Source organism: Neomonachus schauinslandi, chromosome 13 (genome assembly GCF_002201575.2).
Source record: "Neomonachus schauinslandi chromosome 13, ASM220157v2, whole genome shotgun sequence".
Taxonomy (NCBI): Eukaryota; Metazoa; Chordata; class Mammalia; order Carnivora; family Phocidae; genus Neomonachus; species Neomonachus schauinslandi.
In genome coordinates, this window is record NC_058415.1 from 43,857,659 (window position 1) to 43,879,719 (window position 22,061).

Here is a 22,061-nt window from a genome sequence, read left to right on the forward strand (position 1 = left end):
GTGCTTCTGTTTATCTTTTGGCTGCCTGATGAGATAGCAGAAACCTCAGGGTAATTATCTCTAACCACACTCATCCTGAAAAATACAAAATAGATGCTCCCAATAGGTTGTTCATGAGTCAAGCACATGTTTATGCTTTTGTGAATATTATTTCTCATTCTCTCTCTTCTTCCTCTCCAATCAATCTCAGTCTTATTCTTGCCTCGCATCTCCTTCCCCCACCCCCTTCTTCTTTCCAGCCTTCCTCACCTTCACTCTTTCTTTCTTCCTATTCCTGTGTTCCATTACTTTATCGATTCAGGGGAACGTAGAAGCACAAAACAACCTTAACTTTTAAAGAAAACCATAGTGGTATGATTAAACATCCCATGTATTAAGGACAATACAAAGCCCTCCTATACTGAAGATAGCTATTGGGATTGAGGACTGATGGGTAATCACAACCCTAGAGATCAAATGGTAGCATGGCCCCACTAGAACTTAGAAGGAATTGATATCTTCAGTCCTGCCAAGCAGTAGTACACAGCCACATTGTTTCTTTTTTATTATTAGCATTTACTATTGTTTAGACATAGACCTGTAAATTACCAGCAGACAATTATAGGCTATAACCCAGGGAAGGGGTATAAGAGGATACATTGTATTTTCTACAAAATTCAGTTCCACTCAAAGACTTCACTTCAGCTGGTCCCTTGAGCATTTCTGATCTCCTCCACTGTGACTGTTCCTGGATTCCTAAAGAACCATCTATCATCTTCTGTTCTTTCTCCCCTCCCACACACATGCCTAGGAAACCAATTTAGGTAGCGAGCATTATCTTTTGGCCATTGGATTATAAATGAAATCATTCCAGAAAGACAAACAAGAGGAAGATAAATTGGAGCCTGTGAAAGTTCAGATAGCCTACTATAGTCTTTCTAAAAATAAAAATAAATACATTTCATGGGAGAGGCAGGATTTGAAGGGTCATGTGAAGGAAGGAATAAGTAAGGTACAGTTCAGGCAAAGCCAGAAGATGCTGATAAGTCACCTTATATGGATCCAAGGTCTTTTCTAACCCTGAACAACCCCCCAAAATATAATGCTCACATGTCAAGGGATGATATATATGTGTACACTATCACCATTCAAATGATTTGCTTTTCCTCTGGAGGATTGGACAGAGGTAACTGCTCGTGTAACAACCCCACTCAAAAACAGTATTTTTCTAGCAGTGACAGGCCTGCTCAGAATAAAACATCCAGGCAGAGATCATCACCAAGTGGGGGACTGACTCCTCAATGCAGAAGAAAGACCCCAAAGGAATAGATTGAAGAGGAAATTCATTTTTATAAATGTATGAGCCTCCCAGTTTTCCTAACTATGTGATCACTAATAAGCTAAAGAATGGGCCTCGTTTGCTTTAATTGTCCCAAGAATTCAATAGGTGAAGCGGCAGATGATATTTGTAAATGATGGAAAGCAAAATGGAATTTGGTTTTTTTCCCCAACAGATATACACGTATGTTGACAACATACATGTAGCTTAAGAACTTTTTGTTTTGTGTATCTGGAATATAATATAATATATAATATAAAATGAATATGTGAATAAATGACACCCTGTTTTACTTGCAACCCTTTGCACTTAACTCCCAGAAGATGGTCTAATATGGGACTAATCTGAAATATTTAGGGCCAAACCAGAACAACACTAGGCAGTCTGGTCCAACCCCCGCTTATCTTCAATCAGAAGTACCTTGGGAAGGACAGCTGGGAGACTTGGTGATAAAACTGAATCAGATGCTCAAATCAGACTTAGACCCCCAGGATTTTTCCAAAACTAAGTTGATTTATGTCTTGGAGCTATATCTGCAAATTAGTACACATACACACACATAAGGCAGCTTGAGAAATGAAGGCTAACAGAAGGAGATCCTGTGCTGTGGTTTCCCCTCCAGTTCTCCCTTGATATACCTCATGTTCTCCTGTGAAGACCTCTCTCCTCTAGGGCAGGGGGATGGAGCCTGACCTACTCCAGAAGAAGGGCTACACAGACTTCATCTCAGCGTTGTTGGCATTTCACTGGACACCAACATTCTTGTTGATATTCCAGTTTAAAGTAGACAATACGTAGAATAATTTAGTACAGGTACTTTAGTACCTCCAGAGGTCCTAAAATTATCCCAGGACCCCAATCTGTAAGACATGGAAGAAGGGAGTCATTCTGGTTGAATGTTGGGTAGGAGACCCAGAGCCTCACCTGGCACTCTATCCTTCTGCTGAAGAACCATTACTAAAGCTAAGGATTCTTATGCAAGTTTTAGAAACCATTAGACAGTCTGTCCCTCTTCATACAGTGGGAAGTTATTCTAAATCATTTCTCAATCACATGAGAATTTAATCTGCTCTGAAATACATGGCATAATTACCATCATCCCCAGCTTGCTCACATTTCCTACAACAAAAGATGTTTCATCGCCCTTGTCATTGGCCAAATTCAGATTGGAATGCTCCAAGAATCAAGAAGTTCTTCTCTCTTAAGCACTAATATCATATATGTACATAATACTACATTAGGTACCCAGCAGGATTTTTAAAAGAGAGAGAACTAAAAAGAATGGTGATTTCCTTGTCCTCATTACTATTGTTTCTTCATGGCAAGCCGCAACACACACGCAGTAAGAAAGCAGATAGTACAAATAAACACAAGGTAATGCATGGGTATGAAGTCGCATGGGTGCTGAGGGGAACTCTGCGAGGCACCCTGGATCTCACAGATCAAAAAGAAAACTGGAGGGTATTCTAGACAGCCGTAGAGACTGAAATCAGTAAGACATGTATGGGAGATGGTTTAGTTAAAGGAATAGAATGGTGGTAAAGTGGGGTACCCTAATGAGGTCATTGGGGAGTCAAAGATTTTTTGACTGGGAGCCTTGAATGCTTGGCTAATGAGTTTTAAAATAATTTCATTTGCAACATAAACTCCTCTGTGATCCAGAGGTGCCCATAAATTTTGTTCCTATCCCAATGTCAACTGTGTCAGCCATGTAAAGGAGGGTATTTCTCCCTTCCATAGCTGTAGACTGTTTCATGAAATTTGCTTGCATGTGGTCTGTGGTAGCCTTGGGAACATCTTTCTCTCCTTTACATGTGTTTGACCGTGTAGATCTGGAAACCAAAACCCTGCAGGGCGCTAAAGGTGAAAACAGTCTCAGCTCGACAGGCACCTTTCTTGTGGACAATTCTAGTGTGGACTTTCAGAAATTTCCAGACAAAGAGATACTGAGAATGACTGGACCACTCACAGCAGATTTCATTGTCAAGGTAAGGGCCTCTAGGTACCTTGTTCTCAAGCCATATCCAAACTGTGACTTATAATCTCCTAAAGAGAGAGAGAGAGAGAGATTTTGGGTTTGGGTATAGATTTGGAAATCCTATTATCCAGGAAATGTTTAATTCAGGGGTGTCAAGGTACATCCTGGACTTTTCAGGAACATATAATATTTTTAAGGTCCTAAGAAAATCCTTATGTGTGTATATATATGTATATGATTTAATAAAAAGACTCAAAGACCAACACATCATTAGTTGGAGGATATAAACTGTTTTTGACACAAGTTAGGATATAGTCATTGACTCACATAAGGTGTTCTCAGTCAAAGAGAAAGACAAAATAATGATCCATAGACTTGGTCATACGTCCCATTACAAGTTCTGTTTTCTCTTGTACTGGCAACAAGACTAACTTGTTTCCTTCTATCAGAGCTTCCCTACTCTTCAAGGTAATATAAAACACATTGCTGGAAGCAACATATCCATTCTGTAGGAGAAATGTACACACTAGAAGAATGTTTGAAAATCACAATAAAACATATTTTTTCCTTCAGTAGGTCAGAAGGACCTGAAGGATGTCAGCTGTAAAGCTGTAAAACTTGTAATGTGTCCAAGACTCCATAAATTTTTCATCATGGGACCTGGAGCCAGAGGACATTTGATTTAAGCTAAGACTCGATGACCCCATGGCAGCTGGAAGTAAGAATGCACATAGGAAAATGGGATAGACAGTGAGGTTGGATGGAAGAAGGGTTCCAGAGCACTGTTCTCTGTCTCCATCTGCATGGTAGCTCTTTTTAATCCAGTCCAGATGCCAGCCACTTTGTGTGGATGAGAAGCTACAAACCAGCAAAGATAGCTCACCAGAAAAATGATGCTGTGGGTGGTTATTTCATTTCAATATGCAAATACAGCACCATAGTGAGAGAAGTCTTTATTTTTTTGCAACCCTTAGAGCGCTGCTGAACAAACCATTTGTGTTCATTTCCCTAGTAGCCTTGCAAGAGTTAATACACATACTGAAAATAGTGAACTGATTCAAGTAATATTGTTCACATGTCAGCAGTTGACAGCATTGCTGAGGCATTTCATATATCTAGCTGCCTTCTGCACATCACCACTTGGATATTCCATAGGTGCAACCAGTGCAACGTGTCCGAAACTGGACTTGTCTAGCCCCAGAAACCTACTTAATCTTCTTTATCTCCTATCTTGTGGAATAATATGCTATTTACCCAGCCACATCAGAAATCTTCGATTCACACTGATTTCCCCTTCTTCTATATGCCCCTGGTTAGACCTTAAACTTTGTCCATTCTACCTCCATACCATCTCAAGACCATTCTTCCTTGTTCCTCCTTGCCGCATGCCATGTGCATCCTTCTGAAGCTACAGCCCCAATGAAAGAACTTGACTTTCTCAGCCAGAAGAGGGTTTTTTTCAGTGATGGTCCATCCTTCCCTAAAACTTCCAACTTAGTTCTCCTTGTGAAAGCAGCTAAGGTGCCTGTTCAGTTTGTGCCCGTTCTAGAAATTTCAGAAGAACGTCATAGAGAAAAGTGACTGATGAGTACCTAAGACACCAAAGTAGTAGAAAAATTGTGACTTGCATTTGCATCAATTAGAGCATTAGACACAGATAATGCATTCATATGTCTTTCTGAACAGCGTGGAGCATCACCCTGTGCATCACTCAGCAGCCAAGGAACATAGAGGGTCTCCTGACTCCCAACCCCTCACTGGCTTGTCTGGGGCAAAAGTTTCTACAACACCAGGGAGAGAAAAGAACATAGTAGGGGAATAGCTGAGGCTCACAAATTACCTTTTCCCAACTGAGAAGAAAAAAGTGTGGCATTTCATAGTGCATCAACTGGGGGATCCTTTGTGTACTTGATGATGTCTTTCATGTGTTTGAAATGTCTTCTTGATTCCTTTGATTTTACATGGACTTAATGTTCATCTATTACCCACTCACACACTTGTCCTGTCCTGGGACTCTATCATGATAGTGAGATCAGTTGCTATGGAAAGTGACCAGTTTTTGTCTTCTCTTTTCCTTTCAGTGTGAGAAGTCTTATATTAAATTAGAAACACTGAATCATTGTAATTATAGGAAGAAAAGCTTGTTTCAGAACATTCTTTTTCCTTATTAACTTAAGGAGGCCTAAATTACACATGCCAGATGTGTTTAGCTCCCTAAAACTAAATTCTAATGTGTCAAACTGAAGCTTTCAGCATATCCTGGAGAATAAGAAACTGATGTCTGAGGATTTAGGGTGTATAAAGCTCCAGAGCTAATGACAACAAAAGTCCCAGCCACCCAGAATTAATAAGACCAGAAACAAGGAACATGGAAGCTCATCTCTGTGAGCAACAATTAAGCCATCAAAGTTAGACATCGGGTTAGTCTCTTTATTTTCCTACTTTCAAATGAAAAATTAAGATACTGAGAAGAACAGTATGAGGCCACCACTGAAGATAAATACCTGTATCTCCACAACACTAACACTAACTAACAGAATTGCTTGGTACTATGAAAAGAATGGCAGCTTTCAAGCCAAGGCAGACCTGAATTCAAATCCCAGCTCTGCTCTTCCCTAGCTGTGTAGCCTTGAGCAAGTCACTCAACCTCTCTGAGACTCATCTCTCTCGTCATAATGTAAATGTGGAAAGATAATACAGAGTAGTTCTAAGATTTGATTTAATATAAATAAAATGTACCCTGCATACGGTAGGAATGTAGTAAGTGCTCGTTGCTGTGGTAGTTGTTGGTTATTATTAAAAGAAGGTGCTTATAGAGAAGAGAGAACCAGGAATATTATCAGTGTAGAATCAAGTAAGATTTGTATGGTCAGAGATTTGGATACATCACAACTGTTTTTATCTATTTGAAATAACAATACCCCTGTTCATTTCCAATCTCTTTTCAAATTTAGGCATACAGTCTCGGCATTCATGGTCATTGTACATCAATTTCATTGGACAGTTAGGAACAATATCCTCTCTAAGGTCCTTGTTTTCTTTCCTTCAACATAGTATTTACTCACACTCCCTCTTAACACCAAAACTTCTTGACATGCATTCCTTACTCTAAAGGCATAAGGTGCTTTTCCTGGTAACTTCTAGGAAGCTGAAAATTTGATGTGTTTCATCTTTTTCCTCTTTAACTAGATCAAAAACTAAGCCCAGACACTGTACAGATATTCTAGAACAAGGTTTCTCCAAGGATTTTGATGTTATATCCTCCTCATTTTTGTTTTTTCCTCCACTTTCCTAGGACTTAGTTTAATTTCAAGCATCCCAAAAGAGACCTCTGCAAAAAAATCCATCCTTCTAAGCCTAAATAAATCTTCTGGTCTTTTTATTTTTTCACAGAGCTGATGTTTAAATGACAGTCCTCTTCTAATACCTTTCCAGCATGGAAACCACACATCCCAAGAGAGCTATATAGGCTTTTGTGAGCTTAAAACAAAAAAACAATCAAAAAAAAAAAAAAACTTTCCAAAGAATGTGATTAATAGTACATCCCCGAGCAAGCAATTAGGTATCCTGTATCTGACACATAGGATTGAAAAATATTAATCTGTAGGCTCTGCTCCCCTTTTGTGAAACATACCATATTGCTTCAGCTGTTTTGGCTTTAAAGTAAGGGATTGTATCACTGTTTATTCTAATTAAGAAAGACCTCGATGTTTCATGGGTCAGAATGCCAGCATAATATGAGATATTCTATAGTTCTCTCTCTCTTTGTTCTTTCTCCTTTTCCAGCTCTTGCAGATTATCTGAGGAACATTTCCAATATTTTCATCCGAAGTCCAAAAATTGGTCTAGGGTTTAACACCTACTCCCTGCATTCCAGTGTTCCTAGATGTTTAATCCAGCTGTTAATCCAGTTGTTCAACTCAGTAGTGGAAAATAGGCTGTCTTTTTTAAAAATCTGAAGGCCAAATCCATCAGCTTATCCTAGGTAAAGGGCAGTTGGGACCACGGTAAGGCTTGAAAACATAAAGACGTAGACCACATGATGCACTGATATGCCTCTACTGTCTTGAAGTAAGAGGTGGCCCTCTTGGTTGTCCATGGAACTTCCTTTAGTATAATAAATAGTCCAAGCCTTGCCCAACTGTCTCAGTGTTATACGGCATGTCATTATGTCTTTGTGAAATCAAGGCACTGCTCCTATTGGCTACGTTTTCCTTCTCTTTTAGATTGAGTATATTTTCTCAACCTTGTACTTTTAAGAACTATTAAAGAATTATTGCCTCACTTCCCCTTTTTTAAAACTAAATGGGGTTGTAATTTCCATAAGGATATGTGTATTCAAAATACACATTGCTTTTATATTGTAAGTTGGTGTTTTTCAAAGTTTGGTACTTGGACTATCAATGTTTCCATTGCTCTTGCATTGCAAGAGCCCAGGAATTTGCATTTTAGCAAGCTTCCAATTGGTAACTCCGCACATTAAAATGTATGAATCACTAAAGTGCCAGGAAACATCTCTGAGTAGGCAGAGCCATTTAATTCTTTAATTCTTTTTTCTTGACTAAAGACAGGATCTTTCATTTTCTGCAGTGTATGGCATTTATAATTTCCTCAGAATAAATTGTCTACTTTGGAACCTACATTTAAAAATCCGCATACACAAGACACCTGGGCGGCTCAGTCGGTTAAGCATCTGCCTTCGGCTCAGGTCATGATCCCAGGGTCCTGGGATCAAGTCCCACATCAGGCTCCCTGCTCAGTGGGGAGCCTGCTTCTCCCCCCTGCTTGTGCCCTCTCTCTCTCTCTCTCTCTCTCTCTGACAAATAAATAAATAAAATCTTTTAAATAAATAAATAAAATAAAAATACACACATACATATTTTACATATAAAAATCCACATAATTTTTCCTGTTGTACAAGAGAAGTTAGAAATACAGGAGAGAAAGGGAGAAAGTGGCCTGGGAAAAGATCCTACTAGAATCACAAGTAGAGACATTGCAATCCCTTGTTCCATAGCAACAGAGCTGAAAAGTGATGGTTGCAATGGTATATGGTTGATGGGTAAGATCGATGATATTGCTATGGCCACTTCTCTCCCAGAGTGGTTCTTCATGCAGCCTAAGACCGTCGGTGCAACCGTGCATTCTTGTCCAAGTTGCAAGGGACAAAGAAAGCCCCTCCCGGTCATACCAGTTTCTCTCTTTGCTTTTATCTCCTGCAGATCCACAACTCAGGGCCCGCTGACAGCACAGTCCAGTTCATCTTCTATCAGCCAATCATCCACCGTTGGAGGGAGACAGATTTCTTTCCTTGCTCAGCAACCTGTGGAGGAGGTAATGGTGTTCACTTACCCTTGGAACAGTTGGCTTCTGTGAGGGAAGACTTGGCTGTCATGAAAATAGTCATTTCAGTGTGGAAGAAATTGAGTGCTGTGATGGGTCTGATTCTTTATTCTGAATGGGGCCAAATCCTGAAGCCCTCCTATAAGGCGGATACCTCCCTCTAGATGCTGCATGAACATTTTCTGTCAGCAAATTTCCATTAGTGGAAACGGTCTTGACTCTGTTCTGTTCCTTTGAGAATAAACTACCTCATCTGTTTGAAGAGAACTTACTTATTCAGGAGACAAATGGAGAATGTTTGTCAGGCCTACTACCTAGCATGATGTATCCAAAAAGAATCAGAGGTTGATTTAATTAAAGGAAATAGTTTATTACCAGAAGAAAAAAAAAGTCCCTGCACTACAGACTTAGAGTCAGTTTTTGTTAAACCCTATCCCATCATCTGCACCATAAATGGAATGCCATTTGCCTTATTTATTCATTAAAACACATCTCTCCTGAAAAGTCACCAAATGAATTCCTATCTCTACCCCGTCACATCTGCAACATGGACAGCATTTTGTGTTACTGGAAAAGATATCCCCTTCCTATTTTCTGCCCTTGATAATTATAATGGTTACATAATAATTGCTTCAAATCATTTTATAATTTATTTAGCCATATCCCTATAGAAGATTTAGTTCATTGAAACTTTTCTATTATAATGTAATGAATAACTTAATACCTAAGTATTTTTCTTCTTTCAAATTATTTCCTTGGAATAAATTCTCAAGAGTGAGTTTCAGAATTTTTGTGGCTATTGGCATATATTAACAAAATTCTTTCCAGAATGGTAATAAGCAGCATATGAATAGTTGAGTTTCATTGCCAACTGAGCCAGTATTTGTGGATTATAAGAATTGTTTAATTTTGCTGATTTAATGAGCATAAAATTGTATGTATATTCCTTTAAAAACTAGCACATCAAATAAATTCTGACTCCACTTTCACAGAAGCCCGTTAATTGGACAGTGTTAAGTAGTTAATCCACATGGGAATCACTAGATTATTTTGACAAGAGAAAAGAAGGATGGTACCTCAAAATAGAGACAAATTATTACCTATGTGGTTTTTTTAAACAATAAGAACATATGAAATAATTCATCTTCAGCTGCATAATGTGAACACACCACCAAAACTTACGTTCTATAGAATAATGTTAGGTTTTAGCTTAAAAGCAGTTAGTCAAAAATACCTCTAAGTGCTTTTACTTGGTTGTTAAATAACTATTAATTCAACATTCTTAACATTTCAACAAAATAGTATTTCCATCTGCTCTATCTGTCCTGAAGAAAAAATTACTTTGTTTAAAAATAAGATGCCAATTACTTTGATGTTTCTTGGGAATATGTAATTTTGATACAGCTATTAATGACTAGCATAGGAAATAGTTTTGAAGAAAGAAATCCAAGCAAATAATTATTTTTCTTCTTTTTATTTTTTCTTAAGATTTTTATTTATTTATTTGAGAGAGAGAGAGTGAGCGAGAGAGAGAGAACACACAAGCAAGGGCAGAGGGAGAGGGAAAAGTAGGCTCCCTTGCTGAGCAAGGAGCCCAATGCAGGGCTTGATCCCAGGACGCTGGGATCGTGACCCGAGCCGAAGGCAGACGCCCAACCGACTGAGCCACTCAGGTGCCCCTCTTCCTTTCTTTTTAAATGCAAACCATGCTTTGTGAGAAGTAACGATTCAATAATATGCCCACTATGCCAGGTTCACACAGAGCTGCTGTTGGAGGTTAATTTCAGTAACCTTGATGATGCCTTGCTATATAATGGCAACTAATGTTAGATTTATATATATCCAACTCCTCTCGGTCCTATTTTCCTCACATCTAAGTGAAGAAGTAGAAGCATTAGTGGTCTTCAAATGTTTTGAGTGATCAAACCCTTGCTTCAAAAGAAAGTTCACTAGGAAGCCTAGATAAAAGGAGTATTGCTCAGAATGAAGATAGGAGCAATGTGGAAACCAGCCTTCCACCCACTGTACCGACCACAGTTTGAAAATTACTGAAGAAATTATCTCTGAGTTCCCTTTTATATTTCTGGTTCCACATTCAACATTTTGCTAAGCGTAAACCAACAATTGCTACTCCAATTACCTTGTGAAATGTTTGAAAACACAATTATCTTGTCATTTATTTCATTTTTGTTCTAAACCTTCATTTCACACACACTCGGATAGCCTGACAACATTTGTAAGCTGACAAATTATGATTTTTAAAAATCATAATCTCAGTTATACAATTTACTTATTGATTATGCCCACATTTTACTACATGATAAATTCTGTCCTTGAGTAGAAATTATTATATGGAAAATTATAAAAGTATAAAAAGTATAAAATGATTTGCTTATAAAATTACAAATTATAATTTTTATTATAAAATGATTAGTTTATCATAACATTATCTGCTTTAGAGTATAATGTAATTGAAAAATGAAAGTATACTTATTTACAATGTCATTTTTCTCTTTGATTTTCTTATAAAATAAAAGCTTAATGGAACATGTGTTCTGACCTATTACTTTCCATGCTTTTCATCTTTACAGTAACATTGTTAAAAGGTCTTTTTTTGGGTCTTTAATGAACAATTAATTTTTGCGGGTGGTCTGAGAACACAGCCCCAAGCCAGGAAATCTGGTTTATAAGCCTCCTTCTGATCTCCTAAAATCTTTTGCAAGTCTTTAATTACTCTAATTCTGACTTGCTAACACCTATCTAGCGATAACAATATTTAACCACCTGCCAGGGAGAATATATTTTGGAGGTTGGTTAGGGTTAGAAAATACAAAAGCCTAAGTTAAAAAAAATTCTCTATGTACATTTTTTTTTCACGCTGAGTATCTCAGTCTTCATCACCACCTCACCAGAAACACAGGATGAGAGAGAAGCAGGTAGGAATGCTCCAACGAAGGCAACTAAGTAGTACCCAGCAATGCTATTTTTTAAAAGAATTCTCTCAACAGTGGAAATGTGTGCATGGAAACTAAAAAATATCAGCTAGAGACTTAAGGAGCAATGGCCAAGGATTTTAGGTGAAGAAGAAATTGAACATTAGGGGAGTACTATTATTGTTGTTGTTCTGGAGGGATTCCTAGTGGCTACTGTTAGGATCTTCATCCTCCATTTACTCAGCCTAACCTACTCAGGTTGAATTTAGACAAAGATAATGTTCCCAAGGCTGCTGGCAGGACCTGATCTTGTGCTGTATCCCATTGTCCCCCATCCATCCAACGGGAGCACTGTTAGAGTTTATTTTATTGATCAGTTTGGGAGTTTATTCTTCCTGGTGCCCCAGATACAAAAGAGGCAATTTTGCATCCTTACAAAATTTAATGGTTGGCAAATAAATACTGATCAACTTTTGTTACAATTTTAGATGACACAAAGCAAATTAACAAGACTAGGACTTACAGCGGAGTCTTTTCACCTAGCTCTGCCCTTCTTGATTCAAACCTTATAGTATAATTTAATGATTAAAATTTGAGTGGAAAAATAGTGTTTGAGGTCTGCAAAAATTAACGCGCCTTCCATTTATCTGTCTTTTGTCCTGGAAATTACTGAAGCATTGGGAAAGAATTTCCGTTAATGGGAGATGGCCAAAAAGCATAAAGAAATATATTGCGTTATATTTACCATGGTTTGTGTGTTTTAAACTTGCCTGGATGGTTTGATGCTACAGGTTACCAGCTGACATCGGCAGAGTGTTACGACCTTCGGAGCAACCGTGTGGTTGCCGATCAATACTGTCAGTATTACCCGGAGAACATCAAACCCAAACCCAAACTTCAAGAGTGCAACTTGGATCCTTGCCCAGCCAGGTCAGTCAAATTTACCAGTTTATTTGTCCTAAACATAAATCAAGTTCCAACTAAGCTTCTTAAATTGTTTAATGAAAAATAAGCATCACTGTCCATTGTCCATTCCTAATCATGCATTATTGTTACTTTTTGGACTTTTGGGCTTTTTGGAAACCATGATTGGCCCTCACTTAGATTTAAGAATCAGACTGACAAATGAAATATCTCAGATGATGAGGAGTCATAAAAGTACAGGTCAGCAGTCTTTTCGTGGTGTGACATTCGCCTTTGTAGTTGCAACACTTCCTGGTAAATCTCTTTATTAGCCTCCTTATCCTCAGCATAAGAGAGAAGATATAAAAAAAAATTCTCCTCCTACGAAACTAATTGTGAACACCAAAAGATAAAAAAATCCTTCCCCAAGCTCCTTGGATTTTTGAGAAGCACCTCAATATTATTTTTAAATCATAGTTTAGTAATTATATGTACATAAAAATAAAAGTTGAAATAGTTGAAATAGTACATGAGCAACATGCACGAAAATTGTTCTATCTTTGAAGTTTTTGTTTTCCGCTGTTAACTTTCTAAAGTTTATTTTCTTGTACTCTGTCTCATATTCATGGATTCTAAATTCTACATGTGATGCAAAATTGCCTATTTCATATACTTAGCTCATAAAACTGAACCCAGAGTAACAGGTTTTCATTAAAGACACAGAAAGAATCAATATTTTGTAATTATATAATTTAGGTGAAGTTTAAGTTAACTTAGGTTCATGTTACACCAGATAATTATGTATTAAAAATTGGATATGGTTTAAAAACTGAATGAGGTGTTAAAATTTTGCTTGGACTTTTTTTGTTTTGGAAATATTAAGAGTATGAAGCATTTTTAGACAAGATAATTATAACTAATGCAATTCACCCCTAATTTTAAATTATTCTACTTATTATACATCTTTATATCTATACCAGAAGACCAGTGTGTGAAAAGCATAGTTATCCTAATTCAGACAGGTGGGCTCAGCCAGAGGAAGACTTTGAAAGGCTTTACACATTTTCGTGAAAATTTATGTGTAAATTTCTAGGAGAAATGAGGGATTCACTCCCACAACTGGGGAAAAAACTTCCATAAAGAGATGGCCATGGAAGACAGTTGTGAGATAAAAGCATTTTGTTAACAATTTTAAGAAAATGTTTATAATTTACTCAATTTTTTTCTGGCTTCTGATTTTTATCTATCTTCTCTGTCAGAATAATACTTGTGGCCTATTTCTTATTATCCAAAAGCAAAAGGCCATGTTACAATGAAAGAGGTTTGCCTGTGAAATTTATGCTTTGTCTGCATCCTATGTTATTTTAAAACATCTAATACAGCACATGTATAAATGTTGGGACAGGTGGCTATTAAGAAAAAAAAACTGAGAAAAGAGAAAGAAAAAGTAAGTTAGAGGCAAATGTCAGGAAGCTGCTTTTTTATTGCAGAGGTAATTAAACAAAGCTGTAAAAATTAAGACTTAGCAGTAGGAGAGATTTAAGAGGAAACTGCTTTAGGAAATGTAGATTTGCTGCTCCAAGGTTAAGATACTTCAGTATCACTGGGAAATTCATTGCACTTATCTGCATCCCTGGGATCAAAGCAACTTTTCTAAATTTCAAGAGAAAACAGGAAGTGATGGTCTGAGAGAAGAAGATACTGTATAACAAAGGTCTGCCCTCCCTTTAGACACAGCAGAGTCAAACCCTCAAGAAACTGCTTTCTAACTACAGGTATAACTGCCTCATAGTCAAATCAGGAGTGACACAATGACAGTAAACTATCGCCTTTGTATCTAAAATTAGAAACCCCCAAGAGGGAAAATGTAGACGTCCTTAGTACCGACAGTCCGATATTTTTGAATTCCAAAAGAAATTTCTTTTATCTAGCCCTTGAGGTATTTGTTCACTTTACTTGTATGAGACTAGGATTTGGAGCCTATTATCTATGATTTGAAAGCAAAATCCTGTTCGCATACCAAGTTTATTGCCTGTCAAGCCTGGGAAGTACCATGGACAGCAAAAGGTGCACTAAATAATTATTAGTCTGGAGCCCTTGGTTTATTATTTTACCCTTCTGGACCTCAGTTTTCTCACCCACTAAATGGGGGTGAGAGGGTTGTTTGTTGCATTAAGTTAGTGGTTTTCAGTCTTTGCCTACAGAATCTGTTATTCCACAGTTTCTTCACTGAATTTGATTTGATATATTTTGAAGTGTTTTTAAACAAGAACTCACAAGAAGTTCATATATTCAAACACGTTAAACTAATTTTACCTTATTCAAGCTCAGCTAAATTGTAAGAATTGTTGTAACAGTTGTAAAAATGTTATACCACCAAAGTAACTACTTTTTGCCCTCATCCTTAAGTTCTTCAATATGTCTATTTGGCTGAAAAATAAGTATCCTGAGATTGCACAGTGAGCTGTAAAAAAACTGTTACCATTACCATCTGCTTCTCTGTGATGATAAGAATTCCCTCATTGCTACACATCTGAAACCAAAACAAACCAGAAATAGACTGGTTATGATGACCATTCGCCATAATCCTTGATATCCAATTTTTTTCGTCTACCAAAATAGCTTCATTGTTTGCATTAATTTACTTCCTAATAACTAAATGTTTACAGTTGAACTAGTGAACTAAATGACATCCCTTACTCATTTCACTCACTGACAATATGCACTGGTTCACATGGTTTGCGGATTGGCTCATCTAATGGTTCTCAAAGCTAAAGAGATTGTTGACATCTAGTCCATGGTTTCAAAATAATTTTTATGTTTTTATGGCTTTTTTTTTTCTGATGCTTAATGCTAACTAAGAAATGTCGATGAGTTAAAAGTCTATAATGAAAACAATAAACCTCACTAACCATCTCCAGTGCTCACAAATCACCAGTGTTAATGCTTTTGCTATATTTCTTTCCAGTCTTGTCTATAGCTCATAACGCAGATGAGATCATACTGTGTACAGTGGACACTTGGAATTCAGTGATTTAGCCTTCTTGGTTTCCACTATTCTAAACCAAGCCTGAATATCCATGATATATAGTAACTTGACATTTTACTGAGGCAGGAATATGAGTCCCTTATCCTACTAGACCAACATTTGAGCCTACCTGACGACCAGAAGTTCCATCCCAAGAGAGCTTTTGTTGCTCTCTGCTGGTGTCTTTTATGCAGTCATTTTTATGAAGTGGTAAAATACCTTGTTTCCTCGCCAAAAGTGGTCTCAAAAAGGAAGCCAAAACTTAACACTTCTAATGGAAGGAAAGAGAGAGTGAAGTTAAAAATTTAATGGCTTTTAGCAAAAATTAAGACTGTTTCTCATTGGTGACTCAGAGCTATGACATCACTAATCCCAGCATAGGCTCTCTCCAGTGTTCTGGTGGCGGTCCCAGCCTGGGTACTCCCAGAAGTCCAGAGGCATGCCCCTCCTATAAGTCAGGGATCTACTGCACATTTTATTTGTTTTCCACTGCATTCATTTCACCCCATAGTATGGACCCTTTCCCCTGTAGCTAAGACATAGAATCTAATCAAATGTAAAATCCTCTCTCGTGCCTGCCATATCATAATTACAGCTTCTGTCTTACACCACGGGGAAATTTTTTTTTAATGCCTTTTTCTGTTGTTTGTTTGTTTGTGCAGTACTTTGTCTCATCTTTGCCTCTCAGGTGAAGGCTAAAATCCATCATGTGGCGAGAAAGCCCTAAAATGTATGCCTGTGGTCCAGCAACAACTAAAAAGGCATCGTTTTAGTTCAGCTAATAAGCACCTTGTGTTTTCAGAGTGGCTTTCAGTGTAAACTACGCTACATTTGGCCTTCTGTAGTCAGTCCATGAGACCGGAATGACTGTTAATGCTGTCTGGGGGAAATTGTGCAAGACATTGTTTGTGAGAAGATCAGAGAAGCACCTTTGCAGATTCATTCTGGCACGGGCCTCCAGTGTTCCCTCCAAGGCAGTAATGAAGGGGGCTTCAATTGGCAAGGGTTGGAAAAGTGAAAAAAGCTCTCACTCATCACACTATCGTGGTCACGATCATTAGCAAACAAATCTGTTTCTAGCCGAAACTGCATCCAGATTCCCCCTTCCCTCAAGGAATTCCGAGCAACAGTCCTGAGCAAATGCCCAAACTTGTATGCCCCAAGCGGCGGTTCTTGGTGAGTTCCAGTGGACTTTTTTGTCCAGCCCCATTTAATTTGACAGCAAATTGCATAAGTCATCCCTGGCCGTGATCCAAATTTTGAACAAAAATCTCAGATTGAATCTTAATGCAACTTTAAAGAAATAATCTGCATCGCGAAAGCCATTATGTATAGTGGGCATGTAAAAACCTGGTCACGCTAACTTGGTGACTAACTAGTCCAATGGCAGTACAGCCTGGTGGTTAGGAGGGGAGTTTTGGAGCAAAGAGTCTGGCTTGGGATCCTGGCTCTGCTGTTTACTGGTTGAGTAGCCTTTGGCCAGTTACTTGTTCTCACTAAATCTCCGTCTTTTATCCTGTGAAGTGAGCAAAATAACAGTACTTACCTCACAGAGTCATCATGAGGAATAAGTGCCCTAAGATATTTAAAGAGCTTAGTAGAATGTCTGACACATGACAAGCACTCAAAAATGTTAGTTGCTACAGCTATTATGACTAAGATCATGATTATGATAATGTCGATGTTACCTCAGAGAGAAACTGCTAAACTTTCCAGAAATCAGCTTTCTCCTCCATGAAGGGAAAAGATGCCCCGGAATTCTCTATGGGTCTAGAAATGGAGTTCTCTCTTGTTTTAACAGCAAGAGACACAAATTCCTAAAAAATATCTTCGTCAAAGTGAATCACATGTATCAGATTTTTAAAGTACAACAACCATGAGCAATTAAGATAATTAGCATCTCCATAAATCGCAGTGTGCAACTGCCTAATAATCCCCACTTAACCAGCTGTGAGACATTGCCATTTTATTCAGATGGGATTCATGCCATGTCTCCAAAAAAGGAGAATTCAATGTAAGGACTAGAAAATGGGCGCCTCATTAGCAATTAAAGTATAATGAAATGTTTTCCTAATCTTGGAAGTCTTTTTGTTTTGTTACAAGAGGTAAATGATTTAGAAAAGTAACAACTTCCTTTCAATCAACCTCATTTGAATATATTGCTCTGAGAAGCGAAAGAGTAAGCAATAAGAAAGATCACCATAAAATCCCACGTCCACTTTCATTCATTATCTATAATGAGGTAAAAAAGCAGAGTTCTGGTTCTTTTTAGGATGCATGGTCATATCCTTCCAAGTTTATAATCATACCACACACACACACATCATCAGACAATCAGCTATAACTCCGTTATTGGGGCAATTCAGTCCTTCTACCAAACTAGCTCATTACTACCAATAATCACTTGTTACATTACATCTTAAACTTTTGAAAAGCGTAATTATTTATGCAATTCTCTTAATTAACTTGTGAGTTAATGGAACAGGTATTATCATCATCCTCCATTTTAACCTCTATCACTTTGGCTTTACTAGCTAGTAACTTCTTTACTTCTCTAGACCCGAGTTTTGCCATTTGTAAAATGAGTATAATATTCCTGTAAGAGAGTAGCTATGAGGATTAAATGAGATAATACATAGAAAGCTCTTAGCAAAGTGCCAAGCACTCAGCCCAAGTCAGCTATCATTATCAAATTGAGAGCCAAACCTGTAAAATGACTTGCCCAATGTTACTTCTTTATGAAGTTGATGAAGTGCTTTCACATCCATTATCTCAATTCAGTTTTACAATCCCTGGGAGGTTAGCCGACAGAGATTATTATCTGTTATTTCCAGATAAGCAAACTGAAGGCTAAAGAGGTTGAGTGATCTGTCCCAGGTTAGATTGTGCAAAAGAAAGCTAGGTTGTAAGTCTAAGTGCTTCCAGTTCCAGACCTACCTCCTCTACTATGTAAACTCAGGTGACCCGATTCATGCCACAGACACCTTATCCTTCATGATGCCTTTAGCACCCTGTAATATCTGGTTTAAGCCCACCGTAGACCCCCACAACCAGTACAGTCTGACGACTTTACATGTCTACTATGTGAAGTTTGGTCCCCTTGGTCTTTGAAATGACCACATACCTAGGTTAGACAAGCCTCTTTTATATAAGCATAAATACTGATGCTTACTCAATCCAAATAGTGACCAATCACTTGGGAAAGTAGAGTAAGAGATAAACAAAGCCGAAGGAAATATGAGTCCCACTTACTTAAAAGCAGTTCAGAAATTGCATTCATTAATATCAAGAATATGAACCACAGAAATAGCAATGTGAGGAAATATTAATATATGGGGTCAAATGATCAAAAACTCTCCAGTGGTTTTATAGCAGAAAAATGAATGTGTGCCTTAAAAATGTTTTCAAAACCTGGATGATGAAACAGTGTTCTTTTGGTCTGGTTCCAAAAGATAAGTGAATATTGCCTAGTAGGTACAATGGTTCAAAAAAAGATTGTGACCTATTGACAGAATATTTTCTCATTTGCCGGATCCCATCTTGCTTAGGGAAGCCCATGGTGCTTTAAGAAGTCACCAAACATTAGAGTAGGAAAGATTTTGAGATGATCACCTAGTTCAGTAGTTTCCAACTTGTGGTCTACAGAGCTGCAAGTTCTGCCTTCAGCAGCCACTAGGAATAGAAGAGGAAAGATAGAGCTCCATGAGATGGGTTTCCAAGCCCCCACTGCTACTTCATCTTAAAACTCCCGATTTCATCCAGTACTTATATGTGGCAGAAGTCCAAATGTAAGGCAGTCAAGATCACACACAAAGAAGTGACAGGAGAACTGACGGTCCATCTCCCAGCTCCTCAGGGGGTCCTTTTCCTCATTATACCATGATCCTGTGTGCTCTACGACCCAAAAAAAAGTGAACGCTTGTGTCTTTTCCAACTTTTGGTCACTTCTCTCCTGCCCCATCCTAAACTGTTGCTTAGGAAGAGAGTGGTTTCCATTGCCCGAGAGTTGTCAAGAGAAGATGAGATATTCTCTTCTCTGCCGGAGCCCCCTCCACCACCCACAATTTCATTCATTTTTTTAATTGAGTGCCTAACCGATACAGGTTCGATGCTTGGTGCCATGGCAAAGGCAAAGAAAAATCAGCTAGGCTCTGGGTCCCAACACTGCCCAGAGAGAGTTGTATAGTGACAAAGCATCAGGATATCTGAAAGACAGGAGACAGGAAAGAGATCTTTTCAAGCTGTCATGCTATTTCTGGGACATACCAAACGGAGGAGATGCGGAGGTAAGCCAAGCAGGCTAGAACCACAGGTGTCATTAAGCTGTCCTCTCTCCGCGCCAAATCCCCCAATCACCTCTGCTACCAGAGCAGCCTTCCTTAACTGCCAACCCCCCCCCCACAAAAAAAAACCGTCTGCCCCCTCAAACAGATAGCAGAGCTAGAGGAAGGCAAGGAGTGGGACTAAAAATGTCCCCAGTGAGGGACAGTCTGTTGGGGAGTTTCTTTGACCTGGTTTTGTTTGTTTGCTTTAATTCTGGGTGGGGCTGCTTGCCTTTTTGTCTGCATACCAACAGCATGACTTCACTGAGTGAATAGTCACTAATTGCCTCTGCCCAGGGCATGGTGTCAAGAGATCCAGTCGAGAACCGATATGGATTCTGTCCCATGGTATTAAACTAAAGAAAACTTATACATAATTAGAACTTAGTAGATACTTAAAAGCATCTTAGAAGTGATGAGTGGAGTTAGTGCGATGGGTGTTTGGAAGAGGAAGAGCGAATTTCTGGCCAGATGTTGAGAGGGAAATTAAGGACAGGCTTTAGAAAAGGTAGCCCTTGACTAAGAAATTTCACTGGGCGACATGGAGCCACTGAAGACTTTTGAGTTGGGAAGTAAAATATTGGCTACCGGGACAGCAGTGAGCAGGCTGGTGTGGAGAAGGCAATGCCTGCAGGCAGAGAGCTGTTAGCTGACCACTGCAAAAGGGCCCAAACTTGGGTCACAAGGAGATGTGCTTGGCCAGACTGCACAGCCAGCAGAGCTGAGTGTTGGTAGGGAGCACAGGAACGAGAAGCAACCAGAGATGTCCCGTGGTGTGTAGCCTGGCCGGATGGGAGGATGGTAGTGCTCTGAACACAAACAGTGATCACCGGGGAAGATAATGAACTATCTGGACACATTGAGCTTGACAAAGCTAGAGAATATCCAGTTGTCAGGAAGTCAGCAATGAGGCTCTGCAGCTCAGGAGAAGAAGCAAGAGGTCATTAGGGTTTCGTAGAAAGGGACATTTAGCACCATGAAAAGGACTTGTTATGGTTCATTTCCATTATAAAAAGAACCCAGAACCCCGCAAAATAGGCTCCCCTAGAGATAGTTCCATTAGGCTTTTTCTTGGAGAGACTATTTACTAAATAGTGTGAGCCTGAATATGGATTGATTTTTAAAGCCATTTAAAGTCAGGGATACTATTCTAAAATAGCTTCTGAGATGATTTCAAAACAGACTTGATAATCTTTAAGTGACACTTAGGATTTGAGGTGATGGCCTCATTTCATCCATTTATATCATATTTTAAAATGTTCCTGCCTTATACTTTCTCAGACTTGTATTTTGTCTTGCTTGAATATTCTAGTTCCCGTGACTATACATTATAGAAACTCAGAAAACAGAAAAACGTAAAAATACAAAGGCAAACCCCAGGAACTAACAACTGTTTTTGGTCTTTTCCTAATATATTTCTGTGACATAATTATACTTATGTATAATTACATACTTATTTATATGTATTTACACATACATAGACACATATATGAACTACAAAAATGACTATATAGATTTATGAACACATGAATTTTCTTAGTATTGTGGTTCACATGGTATGTTCTACTTTGCATTGAATTTTCTTCAGTTGACATTATATTTGAATATTTTCTATGTCATTAAAAATGGCTCAAAGGCTTCATGTTTATTACTGTGTAATATTTCATTACATGAGCCTGTCTTAACATGGAAGCATTCTCCCAGCATTGGGTAGTTCACCAAGGGGTGTACTTTGAGAGGATGAAGTACCATGTCACTTACACCACATGAGTCCAGAATGACCTCATCCTCATCTTCGCATTTTCCCACCACAATCCCTGATGTTGGGGAATCCAATGGTGTCAGGTCGCTGGCCGGTGTAAGAAGTGCATGAGGGATCAGAATAGTTAAGGCAATGAAGAATGCATGGTTTTACCCCAAACCAACTGTTTTTTACATCTTCTCTTGTGATCATTTTTTTAAAATTATTTTTGCCTCCTTCACCACTTCCCACCTATCATGTCTGAATGCAAGCACATGCACACGCATGCACACACGCACACACACACACACACGACCTAAACATGGGAAGAGCTTCTTAAAGTCCCTGAATGGTATCCTTTTCATCATTCTTCAATATGTACACTTTGCCTAAGAAAAAGACCAAGTGTCTTAAAGGTAAGCAATAGGAAGTTACATGTAGGCCACAGTGCCTCCTACCCTTCTGTGACAGTGTAGTGAAAGGCCAGGGCCATGG

General features: G+C 38.5%; 1 protein-coding gene across 1 annotated transcript in view; it reads left to right on the forward strand.

The window, feature by feature from the left end:
- The window catches only part of ADAMTSL1 (ADAMTS like 1), a 376,366-nt gene that overhangs the window by 132,669 nt on the left and 221,636 nt on the right, over window positions 1–22,061 (forward strand). The window contains 3 exon segments of the mRNA XM_044920766.1: window positions 3,149–3,306; window positions 8,519–8,630; window positions 12,364–12,502. Of these exon segments, the coding sequence (XP_044776701.1) occupies window positions 3,149–3,306; window positions 8,519–8,630; window positions 12,364–12,502 (409 nt within the window).